Here is a 24,991-nt window from a genome sequence, read left to right on the forward strand (position 1 = left end):
AATGAAAGATTTAAAGGAATTATGTTATGCATGAGCCTTCTCAGACAAGCAATTAAATACAAATTGCAAAACACAAATAAGTACCTTATAAAGCACAGAATTGCAGGTCAAAGATTGAAATTATTAGCATTGACAGAATCACTTTAATAGCTTTCCTTCTGAAGCTGCTCACAGGATGCCATACTTCTAAATCTATGCTTATAAATAAAGATAAACTAAAACAGAACACTGCAAATATTTTCCCCTCATAACTGTACTTTAAAAGCAGAACCACGTATCTACTGTAATTACATAAGATGCTATTCCATTAACCAGTATTAGGAGTCAATGGGAATGCAAACAAGCCAAAGGGAGAAATCTGCTTCTAAGTAATGCTAAAAGAACCACATTTATAATTGAATTTGCTGTTTAGTGATGAGGCTTAATCTCTCAATGGAGGCAGAAAAGCAATATAGTCACAAGTAAGCTGTGTTTTGGGGTCAGGTGAAGTGGATTCCTGACAACATCTTTCAATCACTTGCAGATGCAACTGTTCCTGGAGGCCAAAACCTGCTGCAGCTGGAGGATACAATTTCTTGACAAAGAGTAATAGCAAGAAAGACTGAGTACATTTTCTTAGAAGAAGAATGAGCTTCACAGAGGTCAGCATTTTGTCTTTGTTGCTTCTCTTCCCAGAGCAGGGACAGCAGCTTCAAGCAAATTTGAGTCAGCATGCTCTACATGAGCGGTTTTCTTTCTCCATACATCACCCTGCCTGTACCAATACCCTTTAGATACCTTCCCACTAATTTGTGAGTTGTTCATACACCTGCATTTCCCAAGGAGAAAACTCTGTGTACTTCGACTCCCCGTACAGAAGCAACAGACAAAACACCTTCCTCTCCCTGCATCATGAGACATGATTTCACTTCCTGTGGGATTTATAAAATGAGAGAGCAATGAAGCAAGAGGTCAACTCCTGCTTGGGGTTCAGTTTTTAAAGACAACTGCTGTAGGATACAGTCTCTTATTTCTGGCTCTACAGGTGCTATCTGAAGTAATGAATAAGAAAAAAATCAAGAAACAGTGAAAAAAAGTCTTCCTATTTTTGCTTCGGTAACTTGAGGAACTGTGAAAGTACACAGTAGATGTCAGCAAAAGACCCATGTGTGCATTCCTGGTGTTTCTTCAAGATCAACACATTACCAGCCATGCGCTAATAATAAAGATGAGTGCCAGGCAAAACTCTAAATGAGTATCAATCTCCACAAACTCATATTGCCATGAGCAATAGTGTCCACATGATGAACACTATGCTACCAAGCCAATATTCCTACAATAGATCTTCACATCTCTGTAGAATAATAAAGTTCACTCCACTGTCAAGATATGTTCAAAGCATGTGTATATGTGTTTCATTATCAAGACAAAAGCCAACAGCTAAGTATTCAGCAAGAAATATGTATCATGTTCTTGACAAATAGTGTAACTAATAAAAAACTCCTGTTTCAGAGGAAAGAATATAGTCAAGAACATTTTTCTTCCTGCATGAAGGATTTTGAGTTTAGTTTTCCAGTGACAGAGTTTTATCCATGAAGATCCATGAAGCACAGCTAATTTGTACTCTAGGTGGAGATTAATGTAAGATCTTTTGAATATATTTTCTAATAAGAAGTCAGCATGCAATCTGTTGTAGTAAGTAGCAAAAACATAAAAATAATCAATTTTCAGGAAGTGCATGGCTTGTCTGCTGATGTAAATAATCCTCTGAAATATCAATTGTTCGCAAAAGGTATTTGTTTAGAAATTGATACATGAAGAGGGTTTTTCTCAATCACTAAACTGCTCTAGTGGGGCCTGTCTCCTACAGCCTCAGTGCAATCAGACATTCTGCATTCATGTCAGCCTAGTTAGCTGCTGAAAACACCTTATTTTAAGAATTATTTTCTATTTTAAGAAAATATTGACCTATAATACCAAATACAATGTTTTCAGTGCTACTATGCAGGAAGCTACTATGCAGAATCCTTTTAAATATGATTTCATGCATGCCCCTAATCTTAACTTTGAATATATTGTTGGAAGTTTGGTTCAATTAATTTTCAGTACTATAAATGTTAATCTTTAAAATAAAACCTTTTAAAGTTAAACATTTCCTGTTATTTTAAGCCTTGCAAACTGACTTTATAACAAAAGGTTTAATTACTGTATTTCCCTCTTAGGAAACAAACACATAAATGAAGTACTTCATTAAATTAAGAATGCTCCTCCCTACGTCTCAATTACTAAACCAATTCCTTTGATTAAGCTGAATCGTTCAACAGATCGCTGATCGTTCTTTGTCCATGGAAATGCAGTTTTCATAGCAAAACAAAGTGTTATGCACAAGTAAATGACCACCACTGAAGTTTTATATAGCACTCCTTAAAATATGTGTATCCACACTATATCGACTTTATGAGAAACACTGGCAACACCAAAAGCCTTGGAAGCAAGATCGTATTTACTGCCTCCCTAGGTAAAGGGAGGTATTCTTCTAGGTATTCTTCTAGGTAGCTGAGTTCCTAATATTGCTTAACACATTTAATGTCTTTTGGCTACCAAAGGGAGAGAACTCACCACTCACTGACTCCTCTAATCCTCTGCAAGGTGTGTGGTCTCTTCCTCATGGAACAGCTTTGTTCTCCTCAAACTGCTTTATTCACTCAAATGCTAGAAAATTAGGCATTTTTTTCCTGATTGTGGGGTCTTACATGGCTCTTGGAAATGGGTACTACAAAGCACAGGAGACAGCACTAAGTCAGCAGTGTGTCAGACCGTAGGAGTATCCTCTCCCCTACTTGGTGGCAGGGAGCTCGTCATGGTCTCCCTGTGTCTCAGGGCACCATATCTTCTCTCAAAGCAGGAAATTGAAGTTCTATGACAGGGTCAGTTCCTGACAAGCCCATAATAATAATTCTATTATTTTTTAGATAACTGCAAGTGGATTATTTAACGTATTTTCTAATTTTTGATTCATGCTCAAATTGAGCTTTATTCACTTCTTTCAAATTAGGTAGTTTGTAACAGCCTTCAAACACAGATCAAGTATTCTATAATATCTATGATCATCCTTTTCTTTTCCCTTCTTCCCTCACCCAGAGTCACTCAATAAACCTGCCTCTTGCCTGTCTCAAAATTTCATAGCAAGGATATATAATCTTGTATACCACACAAATCCTCCTCCTCACTCTTTAGATGAGATTTGCGAATCACTGGGGAAAACACTGTGTCTGTCGTACCTGATTAAGCACTCCTGGGAGCATAATGAATTTTAGGCTGGTTCTGGTACTCAGGACAGTATGCCCATCCTTTCCAGTTACAGTGCACCCAGCAGTATCATTTGTACCTACAGTGGTGTCCCAAACCTGCAGATTTCTGGGTGCTTCAAACTGGAATTGCAGAATCACTCCAGTTTTGGAGAAGCCACAGCCAGCACAACCTCCATCTCAAACAATGTTTCCCTGGCTCACCTCTTTTGCTTCTCGTTATTATCAGAGTGTGCTGACCCTACCTTCAGGGCAGGAAAATGTGTCTACAAAGTGCAATCAGACTGATGACACCCAAGTTTCCCTTGGAGAACACCAGCTGGAGTGTCCCTGCAGCACTCTGACAGCACTCTTGCAGGTAACTAATATGGGTGGATGGCTATTGGCTTTAAGCCTGTCCTCCAGGGTGTTTTCCTCAGTAATCAAGCTTACAAACATAACAATTCTAACAAAACATTTGTTTTTATACCTACATTTCTGATTCTTCTAATTTATCTTCTATAACATTGACATTTACATTCAGAAATCTCAAATTCAAAACATTTTCCTTGTTGAAATCAGCTTCTCTTTAAGCTTATAAAACACTTGCACACACTTTTCTCTGAGTATCTCTGTCACTCAAAATTATTCCATTAATAATAGCTTGAAATTTATCTTCATGGATCAGAAGTTCCATATTCTGAGCTGTATTTGTTGTGACCAGTCAACTGAGTCACCTTGTACAATACTGCTGTCTCTCCTTGCTTCAGTATAAATATACAGCTGCCCATTGGCTTGCCAATAAGGCCTGTATGCAGAAAGCTGAAAATTTCCATGTATTTTTGAGATAATAAAGCTATGTATGCATCAACTGAAGACAAACTGAAAGGGGTTGTAGAGCTGACATGAAATATTGGTGGATTTTATTTTTGTGTTATTTCCTTAAATTTATACACAACAGCTAAATGTCCAAAAATATTTTAGGAAATGCTTGATTTTTTTTTATTTTTTTTTTAATTTCTTCCCAAAAGCTGATTAATTAGTTAGTTTAAACTAGTTACATTATAAAGAGAGCTGACAGTTGAAGAAAATGAGGAAGAAGAAGGCCTAAGATGTGGTAGCAAAATCTGGCCTCAACAGTCCTCTGTGGACACTTCCATTTGACCTTAACACTTCAGCACTGTACTGTACGGAGTTCTGAATGAGGCGGTTTATAGCAAATTGGATGGTTGATAAATTCTTGACAAATTCAAATGCAGATAGCTGCAACAAGCATATGCACTAACAGTAACATCCAGCAACAAGAAGCAGCACAGCCCTTTACAACCTGTATTCCTGTGGGAAAGTGCTATTTCTTTCCTCAAGAGCCAACTAATGGTTCAAAATATCAAAATGACCCTGTCCTGGCTTAAACCATGACAGACCCAAATCCAGAATGCCTAATTCCTTTGAAAAGACAGGGGAGAGATATTTGTGATAGTTACACTGGATTTTGCTCTGTTCCAAGCTTTGCCGCATGCCTCTCCAGTAAGTCACTCGTTCTGTGCTTCATCTATTAAACTCAATATTAATATCTTTCTACTTCAGTGGGATGCTTTGATAACACATTCACTAAAGCTTGTGATGCAAACAAAAGCTTTTAAGAAAGATCTCATTTAAAGGCTCATAGTGAAAGGTCAAAGAAACAAAACGTAATTTCTTTTCATTAAGTGCCTTTCATTAAGTGCTCATGGAATTAACAATTTAATTTCCTCATTTCATTTCTTAAAACTGTTCCAATCCCAAGATGTGTGCCCATTGTCTTTCAGGGATTTCAAGGGTTCATTTTAGCCAGTGCCCATCTGACACAAATATCTGCCTTGCAAAGGAAAAACCGAAGTAGGTTCACTTGGCACTAACCAAGGAACCAGCAGCATAGCCTATTTTTCCCACATACATCAGGCATAGCAAAGATAGAAGTTTGTCTTCTGCATAGCTGATAGTACATTTTGTCATAGAGTAGAGATGCATGATGATTGCCAAGAAGAATAATGCTTTTTTGAGATAAACAAGTCAATTCCTATTGAAAAGAAACCAAGTGGGAATACTCTGACTTACCCTGAGACAAATATTAAAGCACCTAGATACCTAATCAAAAGCTTACCAAGCTCCCAATGCTGAAACGTCATTCCTTTTTTTTTAGCAAAACATTGCTTCAGCAATAAAAGCAGTGAATAAAACACTAGCTAAATATTCTCATTTTTACCTCAGTGAGAACTAAACTAATTTCAATTTCCAAAAAAGGTGAGGCAAGGAAAAAGAACAACTGAGCATTTAACATATGGAGAGAGGGACTTTCCTTCCATTTCTCTTAACAGTGAGGTAAATGTAGGATAGATCACATTTCAGCATTAGTTTAGGTCTATCTGTTTTTACATATCTTGAAAGGTTTATCTTTTGCCCTGCTTTATAGAACTGGAGTTTTGTTTTTAACTTGACTGAGACCAGCATATATTTTCCTGAGTTTCCCAGCCCTGCTTTGCAGATTCCTGTGAACTGTAGTGAGTATTTTAAACTGTTATTCAAGTACTCACAAAGCAATGAACATATAATTGGGATGTTTCTTTTCCCCTGGTTTTAACCGTTGCTTAGCTAATTACGCTCCAGAGACACTAGCTGACTTAGCAGCAGCAATGCTGAATAATTCAGAAATCAGGAATATCAAGTGTGCAGAAAGGAAAGCTGTCATGAAAATCCACAGGGGTCTGTTTTAGCTAACAAATCTGACAGCATATCAGTCACCAGCCCTGCCTCTGGCACTGTGATGAGCTACTACTGTTGGAGCTATTGTTATCATCTACAGGTTCTCTGAGTCCCAACAACAGAATCTCCAAAACAGTACATTCTTCAGACTGAAATACCTAACTTTGAAAAATGGATTAAGGACACCAAAGTTTACTTTTTCCATTACTATCATATCTCTGGAAGGATGTGTATACTGCTAACATCACTACTTGTCCCTGGACAAAAAGCAGAGAGAGGCAAAAGAAAAGGCTCAGAAAGGCAGAATTCTCCAAAATAAATATTAACAGACTCAGACCTTATGGTACCACCAAGTTTATTTAGACAGCAAATATGCAAGACACCAGAAGTCTTGAGGTCTATTTCAAATATCAAAATGCTAGTCATCCCTGTCACACTTCCAGCTGGCAAATTTTACTTACTAAAATCTTGCTGACCAGTAACATATATTCATCTACGGTTTTCATAAATTTCAGAGTAACTAACTGCTATAGTTCTTCCCTTAAAAATGTACTGTTTTTTACATGCTATTACAGATGCAAATCACAATAAGAAAATTAAATTGCAAAAATAAAATTAATGTGTTTACTTGAGCTTTTTAATAAAACAGTATCTGTGTTAAGGTAAAGTGATGCTACCGAAGAGTTCAGAATCAAAATAGCTTTTAGATGAGATTCACAAGGATGGTCCCCCTTCCTCCCCCCCGATATTAGATTAAATGTAGAGATATTAAACATTAGTTATAGTAGGAGGGATTAAATAACTCAGCATGGTCTTCCTCTCAACATACAGGACCTATCCAAAATACTTTTCGCTTCTGCTTCCAGCTTTACAAGAACTATTCCCAGTGCCATACTACTAATATCAGTGATGTTGTTGCAAATAAAAGCTATGTTAATTTCAGGCTTCATTAGAAATGGAAGTGAAAAAACATCAACACTTATTGAATGAACACGGACTCAAGTATTGGAAAAGCAACATCAAAATTCTCAGGAAATCTTTCAAATACATCTCATCTTGCTGCTTTCCCATACATCTTGTGCCCGTTACCTCGTCAGAACCATGACTGAATCATTTGAACTTTTGCAAGAATAGCTGCTCCAAGTATGTGAGATATGCAAGGTCATGTTGTTCAGGAATGGATGAAACAAGTATCAGATAAGCTTTGGAAAGGGCAAATCAACTTTAAGATCTATTAGTAGAGATCTTTCCAGCAGATACAGATCAATAGCACTGCTGAGGATAGCATGCAGTATGATGCTGCATACAATCTGGCCTGCTATTTTCAAAATAGGAGAAATAAACCTAAAGTTAGAGCTGTGCCAGAACAATCACAGGAGCTATGGATCCAGTATTTTATGAGCAGAGGCTGAAGAAGGCCACTAAAGTGAAGACTGAAACAGGATGTGATTTCTCTTTAGCAATAGACTAGGAGTTATCTGACAGACCAAATATTTTTAAACAACCTGTCTGCTTAGATGTGTTCACTTAATTTCCAGAAAGTTCAGCATTTTCAGAGATCTGAGGCACCATCTCTGCTGCTATCAAGTTGCAAGAAGCCCTCTAGTCCTGCTGGTGTTCACGGTTTATGTGTTGAACCCCATGTCTTTCTGCTTCAGTTCTGCTCTCAGGCTATTTTATATTTTCTATTATATTCAGAAGGTCACAACATGCAGAAATTTACAGATTCATTTAATAATTTTCATTAAATCTAAAAGTTTCATAATTACTTTCTCCAACCCAAATGAAACCATTCAAAAATTAGTTGTCTTGAGAACTACAGCTACCGTCTCTCTAGGTAATTAGTATTTTTGCTGGTGCCTATTGTGTACAGATAGAGAGCAAAGTGCCTTTCAAGCTTCTTTCAGTTATCTATCTTCCACATTTTGGAAAATTTCTTTTCCAGCTGGGTAATAGCTGGTTTTTAGTTTGTTTTATCATTCAGGGCACGCTCCTATTTTGTGTTATTTCTGCAACTATTTGAAGAAATTGCTCACTGCAAAAGAAAAATTAGAAGAAATTTACTTCATTTAGCATCTGGATTCTACCACTGTTTACCACAAACTTCTGCAGAAAAAGATACTTAATTCTAAGTGACTTGTATGACTTTTTTGTAGATGCACCTGATCTCTGTAAAACCAACAGTGTGTGTGTGAGAGTTACTATTACTCCACCCAAGCATCAGATTTCTAGTTTCACCATGCGTTGTACTGCATTTATTCTTTATATGACTACTAGAGAGATTGTGTGATTACTATTCCTTACAAAAGTTAAGATTTTACTAATGTATCTTTAGTAGAAAGCTTTCTGAAGCTAGAAACTTGCTAATTAAGTAGAAATTAAGTAGAAATGCTAGTCAAAAGATTTTAAGATGGAGGTAGAGAGGACATGATATCATCTCTCACGGGTGAACGCCCCATCATAAAGAATGAGAAAGCAAAATATTTGGAGCTGTGCTTTTGTATCTATTTGATGTTTTTCCCTTCTCCCTAGGGAAATGAGGAAGAGGTTGTAGTGTCTAAAAGACAACAGAAGCATGACAGATTCCATCTGTGGTTGAGAGAAGATGATATCCTGAGTTGTGAGGAAAAGGAGTAGGGGCAGCTGAGATTCTGAAATATTCTGTAACCATGGAGGGACAAGGGCTACAGGAAAATAAGTTCCAGGATTGCATTTGCCCTTTTCACAGCTGTTATCACACTGGAGAGTCATTGTCTACTTTTATCATCATCAGCTTCTAAAAACAGCATTTCTCGTTCTCTACTGTTACCAATGGATGAAATCTATTCTGAAAGAAATTCTCATTATCAGCCCACTTTGACTTTGAACTTTTTATTATCAAATTTCAGCCTTTTCTCTTTGCTAACCTCTAAACTGCTACTGGGATTTTTTTGTTTGTCCCCCCCCCCCCCTTTTTTTCCCTGCTGGATGCCAACACCGATAATCTTCCTATGGGATCAGTTGTCTGAGTCCTTTTCTATAGACAGATTTTTCTGTTTCTTAAAAAAAAATAAAAAATAAAAAATAATATTTCTCTAGCAATATCATTCTTGTTATTGCTATCAAGCTTTATTGAGTTACATAGGAATAACTTTGTACAGATCTGCTGCACATTTGACTCTCAGATGTGCTCCTGCATTCTCAATGAAAGGATCTCTAGGTGGGTTTAAATACATTTTTTTCTGATTGAAAAATCTTGTCATATTTTCTTTATTAAGACCTAGGCTAATACGCATAGGTCAACGACTTTGAAGTCAGAGGCTTCATTACATATGTGGCCAAGGAACTTTGAACAAACTTCCCCTGAAAATCGTGCCTGTAAATGATTTTAATATAATTAGAAAAGCTTTTACAGCCAAAACACTACTGGGATTTCATTTAAACTACCATTTGAATGGAACTTTGCCCCATCAGCCAGTAGGTGGAGATGTAAGTCCAGTAATTACTGCAGAAACCAGCTCTTCGGCAGTCCTTCGTCCAATTGAAGGTTTGCACAATACAATTTAACTGAGGTTAGATTTCTTAATAAGCATTAGATGAGACAGATGAAATCTGTCTGTAGATGAGGCCCATCTATCAGCCTTCCTTGCTACAGATACTCTTACAGCCTGTGGTCAGCTGTGCCCCCTGAGCTTAGAAAACTTTCATATTTGACAAGCTATTAATGAAAATAAAAAGGCAAACAATTAAATAGGTGATCAAAAGACATATTTTCTAATACCTGATCATATGTTTTAGTATTTTAAGATACCTGACCATGTGTCAAGTATTTTAAAAAAGCTTGATCAGTATTCTGTTATACCACATTTAGAACAGAAAAACAGGCACAGTATAAAAAAATATATAGCCTCAGTCATCCTCATACCCATATTTTGAAAAGTTTTGAGTCCTTCCATGTCTACAGAAATTATAAGCATGTTATTACCTTCCAGTAGATATATGAATGTTATTAAAGTATTACCAGTTCCACTGAGACAATCAAAATACTCTGTTTTGGCATTAAAGATTTATAAATCTATTAAATTATCATTATAGGAATTCAATACTGGAAATTGGTTGCAATAGCAAGAGTATCTTGTGATTTACAAAAACCTCAGAAATGGAAATGCAATTACAGTAACATAAGATAGAGTGCAAAAATTAAAGCAGTATAGTTGGACATTTATAATAATTTCTTCATTTTGGTTATGCTGTTTGATTTAAAGTCAAATGAGAACACCCCTGAAATAACAGGTCCCATCTGAATTAGCTACATTGACTAGTTATATATATTGTAACTACAACTAAGAAAGGACTGTTCTTCTTCCCTGAGTGTCCTTTGAACAAGTCGGGAATAAAGATTGTGCTTTGAACAGTTTTGCTGTTTAACCTGTCATTCTGTCGAAAAGAATCACTACAAAATGGGCTAGGCATTAAAACCTATTGCAAAGCAGTGAGCTGGGGATTTGAAACATTTCCTGTGGGTGAGAACTCAGGAAGTTTGCTCTCCCTCCAGTGCCTTCTGGGAGTCTCCTTGAAATGACTACCCTGAGGTCACCAGACAGTGGTCTGAAAATACTGCTCCAAACTACTTTCTTCCCCACCATTTCTTCCCCACCACGTATTCCTCAGGTACTCTGAGAGGTCCTTTGCATGGTCACAATGCTTTGAAAGGCAAAATGTTGTTACTGTTCTCCCACTGTGCTCCTGGTTTTTCACCATCTCTTCAACTTCTAATTCACTGCAGGTCCACAGGTCATTTGTACTCAGGGAAAACAGAGTGGTTATTTGTCCTAGCACAGAAAAGCCAGGGAAGTTCTGCAGCATAGCTAAACTTTCTGCTGAATAACCAGTCTCCTCAACCCTTGCAGGCACCTCATTCTCTGTAGGGGGCAAATGGACTTGCGTAACTTAAAGCCTACAGCACCTCTCCATCGGAAGGGTTGATTTTCCAAATAATTCACTTGAAGAGATAGCCGTCTTCCCCCAAAGGAAATGGGCATTTTTAGAAATGAGCAAAGCTGATATATGACTCTTCTTCCCTAGTAAAGGACACTATCTTGGCACTTCATGGAAAAACAAATGTAAACTGTTTTGAGCCTTATTTGTTCCTGCTCTCTCAGATATGCACAGCATCTTATGAATAAACTAACACAGCAAAATTTGGAGTGTTTATCATGATTTTCACCCTCAGAAGTTGCTGGAGGCATTTGCCTTTGCCTCTTGACAAAACTTGTCTTCCAGCTAGAATGATGATATTTTGGTTAATTACATGAAAAGAAAACAGATGCTAGTGTGTCTGGGGATAATTCAGAATGGGATCTTGCATGTCTTATTTCTAAGGTCCTCATCACGTCAATACCTATAGTGAACTCCTCTAATAATGTAAACAAAATTGGTATTAACTCGCTTTTTCTCATTCAGGTCTTAGATCTGATTCACAGCTATCTGCCAGGGTTAACTACCACAGAAATATGAAAGAGAAATAATTACTGTCAGAGAGATGCAATAACTGCTGATAGCCATTACTAAAAACCAATCACCTATAACCCAACATCAGAATGGAAATTTTCTTGAGAGCATATCTGCAAACATTGTCCTGCACCTGACTCAGTTCAGTGTTGCATTAAAACCCTACACGGTACAATTCAGGAACCCTCCTCCATGGAGCTTTAAATAGGGCTTTATAGATAACTGCATTGATTTGGAACATGTGCCTATGAGGTCTTAGACCTTGGCATCAGGTCTGGAAGGGACCTGAAGAGCCAGCTGCCATTATGCTATAAATTCAGTGCCATCTAGAACATGTGGAAGAGGTCTTGTAACCATTTTATAAAGGTTTCCTTGGCAGGAAGCAAGGCTTCCAAATCTGGCAAAATTTCCAGGGCCACAGAAGTGGTACATGACACATTTTTGGCTGAGAAATTGGAGGAACCACTGGATGTATTGTTGGAAAGCCAGAGACTTTGCATATCCTGGTTTCTGGTATGGACCAAACAGACATTCCTACAAATCAGGATTTAGAACAGAGTTTGCGATTTGCGTGAACATCAAATAGAGCTCAAACAACATTGCAATAGGCTGTAAAAATTGAACAGTTAATCAGAATGCAAAAACCTTAGCAAATTGGAGAAGTGAAGGCAAAAAAAGATAAAATTCAAAATGTTCACCTACAAAGTATCATGCTGATCTAGGGATAATGAAGACAGATCACCTTTTTGGACATTGCACTTCAAATAGATATGAAGAAAAATGCCGTGCCTTCAGACACACAAAATCTGAATTACAAGAAGGGAATGATGAACACTTGGCTAGACACCAGCTCTGCAGAAAATGATGTAGAGGTTACACCACAGCACAAGCCTGGCATAAATCAACAATGTCAAGGAAATGTAAGAAAGAACATAGTCTCTGAGACAGACAAAGTCACCTGCTTATTCTACTAGGCAATAGTAAGGCTTTGGCAGTATCTGCTTTCAGTATGGAAAAAGTCCAGAGGAGAGCAAAGAATAATCAGAGATCTAGAAAACATGATTTATTGAGACTAAAAAAATTAAAAAAAAAACCAACTTGAAAATGAACAATGAACTGATCTGGCATGAGTCCTCAGTTATTTAAAAAGTTTTCTCCCAGTGTACAGTGTATATGACAAAACATAAAGGGGTTAACGCTGTGGCAAGAAAATTTCTGGTTAGATATTATAATAGTACTGAAACACTAGCTATCCATAAATTTCTTTCCAGCCCCTTCTTTTCATGCTTCCAGCACAGACTGCATTGGCAGCTTAATTTCTTCAGAGTGGAAGCCAGAGAAACCTCTTCACCTCAGGGCTGAGTCCTATGCCAAGATAGCTGGACAGTCAGAATTATTCTATGTAGACAAAAAATCAGAAGGTATGTATCGGCAGGTGAGGATGCTTCTATGCCATACTTAGTTGACCACTGCCTCTGAAAAAAGAACCATGGGCGCTGGAAAGAAAAGGAAGAAAAGTATTGAGATACTGTGGAGTATCTGACAGACCCTATGGAGTAAGGGGAGATGACACATACACACAGCCCCCCAGCCTCAACTGCTCATACTGGAGAAATGCTGAAGAGTATCAGTTAACATGAGCCAATGAGCATGTACAGAACATACATCAATGCACGGATTTGGAAGAGGTTTGGCAGAGAGAGGTCTGACAAAATTAGTCAGTTTAGGCTTTGTTCTCTCTTCTGTTTGAAGCAAGCATGGCACTAGATTAAGTCCTTAGATAGAAATTGATCTTAGATAAAAATTCTTTAATAAAAACCCACAACAACAAATAAACAGAAATGGAAGTGGATGCATAGGTCACTCCCAACTTTATGCTGGTAAACACTCTAAAATTAAGAGAAGGGTCTTGGTTTTCTCTTAGTACCAATAGGTGTCACCAAATCCTGCATGAAAGTTCTAGAGCAAATGGCTTGAAAATACACAATTAAGAACAGAAATAATTATTTTAAAAGGGTGATTTCCTTTTTTTCATGGAAAATTATTTGGACATAATTTTGTAATTTTGAAAGCCAAGTCATCTGTATCAATAGGATGTTGATAGCATTAAATAGCTCACCCATATGCACTGAGCAACATCTTTCTGTCTTCTTCTTGGCCACCATCCCAGTCTATTTTTATGTAAAGAAATATTAAATTCATGTCCAGAAACTACTTAGTTTTCTAATTATTGGTAGTTTTGGTGACCCACTCTATGAATTTGCCTCAGCATACGTGCGTATAGACTGTCAAGCTCTAAAGTTAATAGTTGTGTGAAGTAGCAGGCTAACAGCTCTAGAAACTACATTCAAGATGAATTATGAACATTATGAACAAAATGAGTTCCTTTTCATTTTGGAAGGCGTAAGTTACTAACAACGTTGAAGTGTTGTGTATCAAACCTGAATCTACCCATTTCAACTAGTATGTAGGACTCGAATAATCCCTTGAGTGACTCTTGTGAGGTTCAAAAGTTTATACTAGCAATAGCTTTTTATCCTTGGTTGTTTGTTTTTTAATGATTTTTAAATTTTATTCTGACAGGTTACACTCTCTGTAGAGTTCTCTCTTCTGAACTGGCCTTCAGAAAACGTACCTGTTGTACAGAACCTCTGCACTGAATATGCATGTCTTCATTTGCTAGTGTCATCATTTTTCCTTGAAAAATATTCTGAGATTTTCATGGAGCTATGGGTGGATGGCAGTTTGTAAAAGCTATTGTTATCTCCACTATTGTTCTCTCCACCAAAAGTCTTCTACAGACCACAGCTTGTAAAAACAATAAATCAAGACCTTAAATTACACAAACTCACACTGGTTGGAAACTGCTTCTCTGCAGAATAATGTCTTTTGCATCAAACATTCCTGTAGCACAGTTCAAAACAGTAGATTATACTTAGGCTTTATAAAAATAGATGATTGTTTCGGGTTGTGAGAGGTTTTATGATATGTTTATAGGCAGAAATCAGCCATAAAAGACAGACTATAAAGCACTGGGAGCTATAGAACAGAAATCATTGTCCAAAGCACTTTCTAAACTTTGGAAAATGATCATAAAATTGTAAAAGTGCTTGTCAGATTTGAAATGTAGTCTTAGCAAAGAATTTCTTCACACCAACATGTTGTAAAAACTATATATAAGGACTGAAAGTAAGGAGCTGCAGAAAGAGATTGTTTCTGAGAGTATGTCAATTCAAATAAAAAAGCATGCTGACAATAGCTTGCATAATAATAATATGATTTTAGATACACAATTCAACAGAAAGGGCCATGTAATCTTCCTGGTTACTTTAAGGTCACACATTACATCCAAGGTTGAGAGTCTGTGATGCAAGGGGACAGAAAAATGTACTGATCGCCTCATTTCATCGCTTATGCGTGTCTGAAATTTTACCAGAAAGTACATCCATAAACCGTAAGTGGCCCCTATAACTGTGAGACCTCAATCCTATAACCTTTGCCAGACTCATACCCCAAGCAGACTTGCAATGATGGAATGATTCCTATTTTATAAATCGGAAACTGAGTACAGGAACTAAAATGACTCGTCAAAGGTTACAAAGTTGCTTCTACTTCCTTGGCTAGCCCAGTATTTGTCAAAATACTGTCCAGGTCCTTTGCTAGAATACTATGATTCTTCAGCTTTGTCTCTCTTCAGTGACATCTGGAGATGACAGCTTTACATCAGAAGGCAAACAAGGAACTCTTGCAGAGTAAGGAATGGTCATAAACCAAAAAAACTAACTTTCCCAAATAGGTGCTAGAAGTCTTGGCATCCACTAAGTAGTGCAACACTTCTCTCATCAGTTGGGATTTCCATCTTGAGTTGCAACTCAATAGCAATGCTGTTAGGTCTCGGCTGCACCTTTCCCTCTCTCCTGAATCATAAAGTTACACCATCATAAAACTGCTCCAAGGAGCTGTGCAGCCCTTTCCGACCCTAACCGACTGGTGCTACATTAATCCTCTCCATTAGCTTATGGTTTGAGTTTTTTTCACAAATAGTTTTTTGAGTTGAATTGTTGATGTTTTCTTGACTGTTTAAAGATACGCTGCTGCTGGCACGAATGGACACTGATGCCCATTTTCAGATCAGGCATGTGACAACATGAATTGATGTAATCTAAATGCTGCCAGGAAGTAAAGGTCAGTCATCCCCAGCAGGCCTGAGCATATCAAACCTCTGTTTTAAACTTCCACAGAGCTTTTAGCCCAGACAGGCTATTAAATCGTATAAACTGACATGCTTTATATCACAGTCCATTATAGTAACAAGGTTACCCTATTAGTTTAAGTGGCAATCGCTTGGGTTAGGCAAAAATTTGACACTGGGCAGCCTGGAAGCTTCTGAGAGTGTTGTACAGTCCTAGAGTCATAAACATCAAGCCAAATCATGGTGTAAAGCTTACCTGTGAACAAATGTAGATTGCCTGAGGATGGGTGTGGGCGTACATCAGGAAAAGCTGAGATCTGAAATGAGACTCCAAGTTCTATCACAGCAAAGGGTGGAGATGCTGCCTGAGTGGCACAGCAAGTGTACGAACAACAAAGTATGCCCAAGCTCACACCACAAATGGATGAGAATGTCTAGATTCTTCACATGGGGCTTTTCAAACTGGAAGACTGTGTCCAGATAGATAACATCCAAAAGGAGAGTACCTGTCAAACACTGACCAAAGTGGAGTACGGTTAAAAAAAAAACAACAAAAAAACAGTGGGGAAAAATTAAGTCCAGAAACACTGCCTCAGCTGGCATTGGAGCTCAGTGAGCTCCACCCTACTGTCACACCAAAAGCCTATTTGACAACACTTCAGTTTACTGGCTCAACAGCAAACAGCTGATGTCTGCTGAAGCAGTATTTATCATAAAATGGTTGGGGTTGGAAAGGACCTTAAGATCATCTAGTTCCAAAACCCCTGCCATGGGCAGGGACACATTGCACTAAACCATGTTGCTCAAGGCTCTGTCCAACCTGGCCTTGAACACTGCCAGGGACGGAGCATTTACCATTTCTTTGGGCAGCCTGTTCCAGTGCCTCACCACTCTCACAGTAAAGAACTTCTTCCTTACATCTAACCTGAACTTCCCCTGTTTAAGTTTGAACCCATTCCCCCTTGTCCTATCGCTACAGTCCCTGATGAAGAAGACTTTCTCTCCAGCATCCTTGTAGGCCCCCTTCAGATACTGGAAGGCTTCTATGAGGTCTCCACTCAGACTTTTCTTTTCCAGGCTGAACAGTCCCAACTTTCTCAGCCTGTCTTCATACGGGAGGTGCTCCAGCCCCCTTATCATCCTCGTTGCCCTCCTCTGGACTTGCTCCAACAGCTTCATGTCCTTCCTATGCTGGGGACACCAGAACTGTATGTAGTACTCCAAGTGGGGTCTCACAAGTGCAGACAATATATCATTCAGGTATAACAGTGACTGCTCTTAGGTCTTCCATAGCTTGATCTGGTTTTATGTACATTAGTTCTTAGGCTAATGTGATCTTTTCTGCTTAACACACATACTAAGTTGGCATTTTAAGTCAGGGAAAAAACTCATCAGTGCAATTTTTGGATCATGTACCCATTATTTGCTTGTGTTTTACTAAAAATGCTGGCAATTTTCCAGCAGTGCAGAATTGATGCTGCTGGCAAGAAATAAAGCTATTAGGATACCAATAGTAAAATACCTAAATTAAAAAAATGAATACTTACTTCTTGCAAAAAAGTAACATAATGATTATGGTGCTGGCTGAAGCCATTTCTAGTTTTAGCGTATATGCACAGGAAAACTGTTCTGTCTCTTTAATTCTATAGAACTTCTCTTGGTCAATTAAGTTACTGATATCTAAAATAGTTTGTAATGTTTACGGTACTTGTTGTAAGCAAGGTATTAAAAGCTCAAGGTGTCAACAGAGAAGGCCCTAGGAGAAAAGCAGTACCAACTCTGAATTAGAAAATAATTCCTCCCCAAAGTAAAATTCATAATGACTATTGAAAACACATTTATACCCTCAGCATCCTAGGCAGAGGGTACTTCTGAGCAAAGTTATTGTCCTAGCTCCACCAGCCTTCAATCCTGCTGCCATGTGTGGGGATGGACATAGTGGTTCCATGTGCAATGCTGCTTTTCCATCTGCATTACTCTGATGCAAATACTGCGATGGGCAACACAAAGGAAGACTCTTACTGATTTGCATAAGTACTGGGAAGCCTTCCCACCTTTCTGGGGAAATGAGAACTCAGATTACAAGAGATTACAGGTTGCACTGTCCCATATGTTACTCCTTGCGAAGCCATTTATGTGTCTTAGGAATGCAGGCACGGCGAGATGGGTATCACCTGCTGCCAGGATGATCGCAACAACAGTTCATGCAAAACCACCACATCTGTTCTGTACTGCACAAAGCCTTGTCTGTTCTACAAAGTTTCCTAGAAATGCATCCTCCTCAGGCCATTCTTGTCTTTGAAAGATGCATATTACAAACCACAAATGGGTGAAACAGTAGATAAGTAACCCTGGCAATATAGAAGTTTTACTTATATACAAACTTCGAACACTGGACCAAATTACGTGATGTGCTAGGTGGCTCTCAGTAAGTAGCAAGAAATTACAACTGCTCAGAAGACCTGGAAAACTTGTGGAAGAGCGATGGAGGCTCTAGAAGCTCTGGAGTGTTATGTAATTGCACTACCTGCATCTATGCTGTAGAGTGGTCGCACTGGCAGCTGATGCAAAGTACTTCATCAGGACTTACACTAATGCAAGATGAAGACTGATGAGTCTATATGGAGATAAGTAAAAAAGAACAAGCAGAATAATGAAAATAAGCCCACTGAATGCCACAATTACCTACTTCTCCCTATACCCATTTAGTCATTCCCTGGACATAAGGGTCAATTTCTGCATGAATTGGACCTATTACTTCAAAATAGAGCAGAGTCTTGGACAGAGACAGAGATTTTCTGTTGCTATTGTTTCTAGGTTTTGTTTCGGGGACAGGAAAATTCTGAGTTTTAAACTGCCAAAACCTGCAGCAAGTTTCAGCCAGCGCTAATGACAGCATCAGAGCGAGTCCTGCTGCCAGCCCGGCAAGGATCCAAGCTGTGTGAGAGCCCTGGAGACTTTGCCACATTGAATCATGTCTGTCTGTCTGTCTGTCCTTTCTGTTGATGTGGATTAACCCTAGCTGATCCTTACATGAGAATAATTGAAAGAAAAGAAAAAAGGATCTACTTTTGTGAAAAGTAGATGATCATTCCTATAAATGAGCTTATGTATACAATACCGTCTGGCTTTTAAAAATTTATTTACAACTCAGCTCGACACTGTTCAGGTTTGACAGCTCTGTGTTTAAGCTACAGCAATACATATACACTAGCAATATCATGAGTCATAAACAAAGCATCTGTTGGACTCAGCTACTGATGCATGCATTGCACCAATCTCCAGCAAATAAAACATGAAACTAAAGTCTGTTCAGTGCTCAGAATAACTGTAGTCACATTCATTCCTTACCCAATGCCAATAATTTCTCTTAACTACCAGTATGTGCCTCTTTCTCTAAAGTACAACCACTGGGCCAGAAAAGATGGGGAAGGTTTGTGTTTCCAGGCACAGCTTGTGAATCCTGCAACTTGTTACCCTGATTTTTTCCTAGTTTTGAGGTTTTAGAAACGTGTACAGAAGCTGTTTGCTTCTATGACTTTTCATTAGTATGAAGTGGCCTACATGGAAATTTCTGGGCTTGGATTCTTCTGCTACTGTTGCCTTCTTTGCTTGTTCTGCTTCATGTTCCCACTCTCCCCTTTATTGCTACTTACTCAAAGGGGTCGCTGGGATCAGCTCTCTGGAGCTCTGGAGGAATCGGTATTCTTTTGTAGTACATTTCCCAGTCAAAAGCTCCTCGCATGGCATCCCCCGCCTGTGCCTCGTAGCCAAAGTGATTGTGGTCAATGACATCGATCATAGGACACACGATGGTTTTGTGGTTTAGTGCAATCTGATCTGAAAAATGAAAGTAGAAAATAGGAAACGGCATGTCTAGTCAAGCCATCTATCATATTACTGCAAAGTGAATCCCACAGGTTTTCTGATGTTTGAAGATTGCTTGCTTTGTTCCCTATGCCCCCCAAATAATTTCATTTTTCAAATCTGTATCAAACCTTTATCTAAAGTGGACTTAATGCAGTTGGGCAATGATTAGAAGCATTTACAGTTCTTTAAAGGGAGGCATATCCCTGTGGGACCCACAGGAGTCCAGTCATCTATATCTCTGTCACTTTGCTACTCTGAGCTGTCCCCAGTCTGTCAGCTATGGAACAAGCCAGCAAGCAAAATGTAAAAATACTCCTTCAGATGTGGGGAGTGTGTATGGCAAGCTCCCATGAGAGAAATTTGTGTTCCTAAATGTGAATCTCAGCCCTTGAAACCATTCAGCTGCTGTTCCTGTGGCGCTAGTGTGCATCAACTTTGAGATCAAATGCTACAAATTAAAGGCAAACTCCAACACGAACAACACAGGGCTTGCGTCCTTTTTTTTTTGTACCAGTCTTTGAGATATAAAGAAGGCCCCACAGTGTTGTTCTTACTCACTTGTTTTCCAAAGAAAGGAATTTCCTTTTGCTTTTTTAGAAAAAGCAAGAGAACTGTGAAGCTAAATCAAGTTCCTATGTCTAGTATAAGGGCAGGGTGAGCCTGAGTCTGCTTTGGTGAATCCTACTCCTTAATCCCACAGAGCTCCTCAGAAAAGAAACAAAAGTAAGGAAGACATTCCAACTGCAAGAATAAGCAGAAGAATAATGGTTTGAAATTAGGAAGTACAGGAAAAATCTGTACTGTAGAAAACCTATCTGTGAACCATTGAGGAAACGAAATCTTAAAATTCTAAGTATAATAAAGCTTTTTCTCTGAATGATGGCCTAGTTTCTTTACACTGTAGGGAATATGGGGAAAACTTGTCTTTTGTTTTTATGGATTAGATTTCACTGGTGCTTGATAATACCCTAAAAAAATCAGAGGGCTGAGTGTGGAACAAACACTTAGATAGGAAGGCAGGTAATTGTGGTATAAGGATTAGTAATACAGACTGTGCTTCTGTGCTTCTGAAGGATTAAAATTAAGAAAAAAGATTATTTTAGTGAAACATCTGTAGTTTTCATATTTATTCTCAGTTGCTGTTTATAGACTCTCCAAATGGGGGAACAATGCTGACTGCTAGTGAGAAATTACTGTGCTTGGGAGTTCAGCAGGTTTTTACATTCTTATCCTTTAATAGTGAAATAGATTTAAAGCACATGCTCTCACAAAATTATAGGCAACTCATCTTGGACATAATGGCTGCATTACTGTTGCTATTGCCAAATATAATTTCATTCACTTGTATACTATGTAGTGTTATCTGTAATCATTATGTGAAGTCAATTTTACATAACCTCTTTCCTGTGATGGTCCTGCTAATAGTTATAATAGTCTGTCTCTGATCCCTCCTTTCTAAATTGATTGGAGGAGAGAAACTAAATGGGATTGATTTGGCTGGAGCAGGTCAAAGGTAGACTCATAATACATTAGCATCATTCTCTTGATCTTTAAAAGCTGTAGCTTTTAAATAGACTGAAGGATTGGAACTCTCTAAATCACACACAGAAATAGCCAGGGAGAAAATGATTTGAAGAATGACTAAACTCAATCCCAGTCTTCACTTATACAACTCTGCAAGAATTTTGCAAGTAAGATGATGCTTACCTGCCTCTTCTTGTGTGTTTCTGCAGAACTTACTTCTCAGCCCACAAAATGTTTTAGAGAAGATGAGGAACCACAGGAATATCTTGGCTTTTGAAGACACCAGGGTGTTTGCAATTGTGCACACCAACAGCGGCAAATTAAATAATTGATTTTGCTTACATACTTCTTAGGCTTAAATGTAGGCCCAATATGAATTTAGGAAACAGAAAAAAGGGCCACCTTTTGAAATGTAGGGTTACCTTACATTTCACAAGAGTGCTGGTACCATAGCTTTACAGATGTGAACATGCTGCTGCCTTTCCCAGCCACTGCTCTTTATCCCACCTGCTCCTCTCCGAGAAACTGAATGCCACAACTGAAATACTTTACAGTATTTCTTTTCCACTGCATTTACTCATCATCCTCTCACACATTCCTATGTCCTGAATTCTTATGTTCTGAAAATTTCTGTGCATTATTTCAATGTATATATGCTGCAGTTAAAGGGAAGAACAGACAGATAAGCACCATCGTACATGTAAAAATCTTGCAGGTTTGAGGAAAAGCCTAGGAACAAGAGGGAACATTGCACAGGGCTTTCTTCCTAGCAGTTTTAAGCAATATATACATACATATTTGAATTCAGCACTTACATTATCAAGCAGAGTGTGCATATGTGGCAATAAACAGAAGTTTTCAATATTGGATAACTCACTATCTCAAAAGCATAGGTTTTATCTTTATGACAAAGATGCACCCCTTTAATTTCAATGCTTTTTCCAAATTGGCCTGGTTAAAGCAACAATGCCACATTGCAAACACTCTTATTTTCCTAATTGAATATGTGGTTACAGATGGTGACAACATTTGAATGGCTCAGCAAATTATCTCTTGTTATCTGAGTTGTCATAAACACTTGTACTCTCAGTATCCCCACTGGCAAGTGATGCATCATACAAATGTTGTGGAGATGGTCAGCTATAGCTAGCAGGTGTCTTGATAACTTGCTAAGCATGATCTAATCATGATATAGTTTTAAGTCTTGGTCAGAAAAAATATCTATTTTAACAAACCTAGTTTTGGTAGTGTGTGGCATTACTAATCTGTCTATTGTCCATCTCCCCTCTTACTGCTCCCACAGCAACATTAGCAGAAGGAAAGATATGCCCTCATCTTTCAGCTGGTTTGCTGTTCAGTTTCTTTCCTGCAATAACAGCAGTTTCACACTACGCTAGATTCCCAACTACAGCAGCTGGAGCCCAAGTCACATCTTTCCTTCTGCTGACTATATACTATTGAGGAGTGATAACAAACAGCTGTGTTTGCCAACATTTTTACGTGACTACAGCTACCTGCTCAGTGAATACCAGGCAAAACTCTCTGAGATCTGAAAGCTGCTTTTCTCAGTTTAGAAGCCCATTTAAGCTAAAGAAATAAACTAAATAAAGCTTAAAGAAAGTAAAGAAAAAACATTTTGCACCTGTTTTTAAAAAAACAAAACAAAGGACTGTAACTGAAAACAACTGTGGCTCAGCACCACAAAGCTATTTAGATACCTAACAAATACTAAAATAACTGTCTACCTGACAGTCAATTCTGAAAATATAAGTTAGGTAACTAAATAACTTTGAGAACTGTCTTTACGTGATTGCTCTTGGTTTTCTCAGCACCCCCTGATCCTCTAACTTTCAAGGTTTCATTTTGAACAAAACCTGGTTTGGAACAGTGGAAACCACTGCACCTCTTCAGAGGCAACTCCAGAGCAAGGTTGAACTGCGCTCCTGTTGAGGATTTCTCACCACACACAACAGATAAATCAGAGCTAAAATAGGACAGCTTCAAAGCAATAAATACACAATATATCCTCTGTTTTGGTTTCCTTGAATGACATTCAGTCACATGCAGTGCTGAGTGAATCACAAGATAGATCTTTAGATAAACACTTGCAAAAATTCATTAACTTTACTATTATTAGCAGCTGGGTGTTATCTGATTTCAGTATAGTAAATTTTTGCCACCTACTGGATATGAGAAAGTTTTCTCATCGCTTTAGAAAAAAAAAGGCACAGGGCATCCTTAAAAGCTGTGTGTTCATTCTCTAGTTGTCCTTCTTCATGTAATACTCCACTTTTTCTTTCAAAATGATGCCTGTTGATTCTGGGTTCCAGTATTCCTAAAGATTAATTTCTAGATCCTCTGGCTGGTTAGCTATGGGTATTTCTACTATATGTGAAATGAGAAAGACATGTGGAACATAAGAACTAAGCAGAACTGGGACTTGGTCCCTGATGAAGCCTCTCATCTTTCCTGTTCTCTGGCTTAAGGCTGAGGGTTGCAATCATCAATTCAATACCCAACTGCAACCTAACTGCAATTATGAATCCTTTGTGACCATTCTATTTATTTTTCAGTTTTTATAGTGTGAAACCCAGCTAGATGTACCTTCATTTCAGACAATAAATCAAGAAAAGGAACTGGTTTTGCAACTTGCAATTCTTCCATGTCTAAGTTAGCAAAATAGAATATCTACGTCTCATCTGTAGTAATGTAGCAAAAGATTTCAGGGAACAAGAGTGAGAGTCCTCTGGAGATTTTTTTCATTAGTAGCAATGTATTATGCACTGTATATTGCAGTGTGTATTGCAGTGGGGCAAAATTAGAAAGCAGAGGAAAGGTGGCTATATATGTAGAGTACTCCAGAGTGTTACTTGTTTGTAGATGTTTGTGGAAGGCTTGTTGAAACTTGTGTTTCTCTCTGCTCTTTTATGCCATTTAGGCTCTACAGAAAGGCGGAGGGTTTTTAAAAAAAGTGCTGATGTTGTGTTTAAGGATGAAGCGGAAATAAGAAGAAAGATCGTATGTGTAATCTGATAAAGAAGCTAGAAAGGATATAAATTTGGAGTTTTATACATTATTTTGTTACTGATCTGAAGAAGAAAAACTAGTTACTACGGTTGTTTTGGGTTTTGGGGTTTTTTTTGGTTGGGTTTTTTTTTGGTCTCAAGTGATAACTCATTAGCAGAACATCATTTCTTCTTGACTGCAAATGCTTTATCAGCTTATTATATGGCTAAACAGAATTCTGGAAACAAAATTCAAGAAAAAATAACCATTAATTGGTGAAATCCTATCCTGTCTTGTACTTATGACATACTCTTCTAATTATTACAAATTTCTTCCATAGTAAACTCAGAAATTTTCTTTGGTTTTGCTAGCAAAAAAGCACTCATTTTGCAAAACACATACATTTTGCATGCACTCAGGTGTGTAGAAAATAGGACATTGTTTCCTGAAGTGAAATCCTAGCTGACAACAATTGATCCTTGCCATTCCTTTGACTAATGGAGCTTTGCCGGCTGCAGCTGGAATCCAGCAAAGCAGTCAATAGCAAATCATTCTTTCTGAGCTTCCTATTGTGAATGCAGTTGTTATTGGATTTAACTCTGAGGTCTTGGATACATTTAAGCAAAAGCTGTTTTAATGGAATGTGGAGGACTAGGAAGGACTACAATACCTGCATAGCAAAAGTTTCAGGTGTATAGTAAGGGCACACCATACTACTAGATTTAGTAGTGTATTTTGTAGCAGTAATAACAAAATAAATTGTAACTGTAATAGGCCAAAGTAATACTTCAAAATTTTACCAGCTTTTTAGTCACAAGAACCATAAAATGGAGCTGGTCACATTTCTTTGAGTTCTGTCTCATACTGACTCTTCAGAAACTGCAGCAGAGCTCCAAACACT

At 38.1% G+C, this 24,991-nt stretch overlaps 1 protein-coding gene across 3 annotated transcripts in view; it reads right to left on the reverse strand.

Annotated features, from left to right (window-relative positions):
• GALNTL6 (polypeptide N-acetylgalactosaminyltransferase like 6) overlaps window positions 1–24,991 on the reverse strand; it is a 477,061-nt gene that overhangs the window by 65,590 nt on the left and 386,480 nt on the right. For all 3 annotated transcript variants that reach the window (XM_030493369.1, XM_030493368.1, XM_030493370.1), the window contains exon 6: window positions 19,347–19,530. In XM_030493369.1, the coding sequence (XP_030349229.1) occupies window positions 19,347–19,530 (184 nt within the window). The remainder of the gene's footprint in view (window positions 1–19,346; window positions 19,531–24,991) is intronic.

Source organism: Strigops habroptila, chromosome 7 (genome assembly GCF_004027225.2).
Source record: "Strigops habroptila isolate Jane chromosome 7, bStrHab1.2.pri, whole genome shotgun sequence".
In the NCBI taxonomy this organism is placed as follows: Eukaryota; Metazoa; Chordata; class Aves; order Psittaciformes; family Psittacidae; genus Strigops; species Strigops habroptila.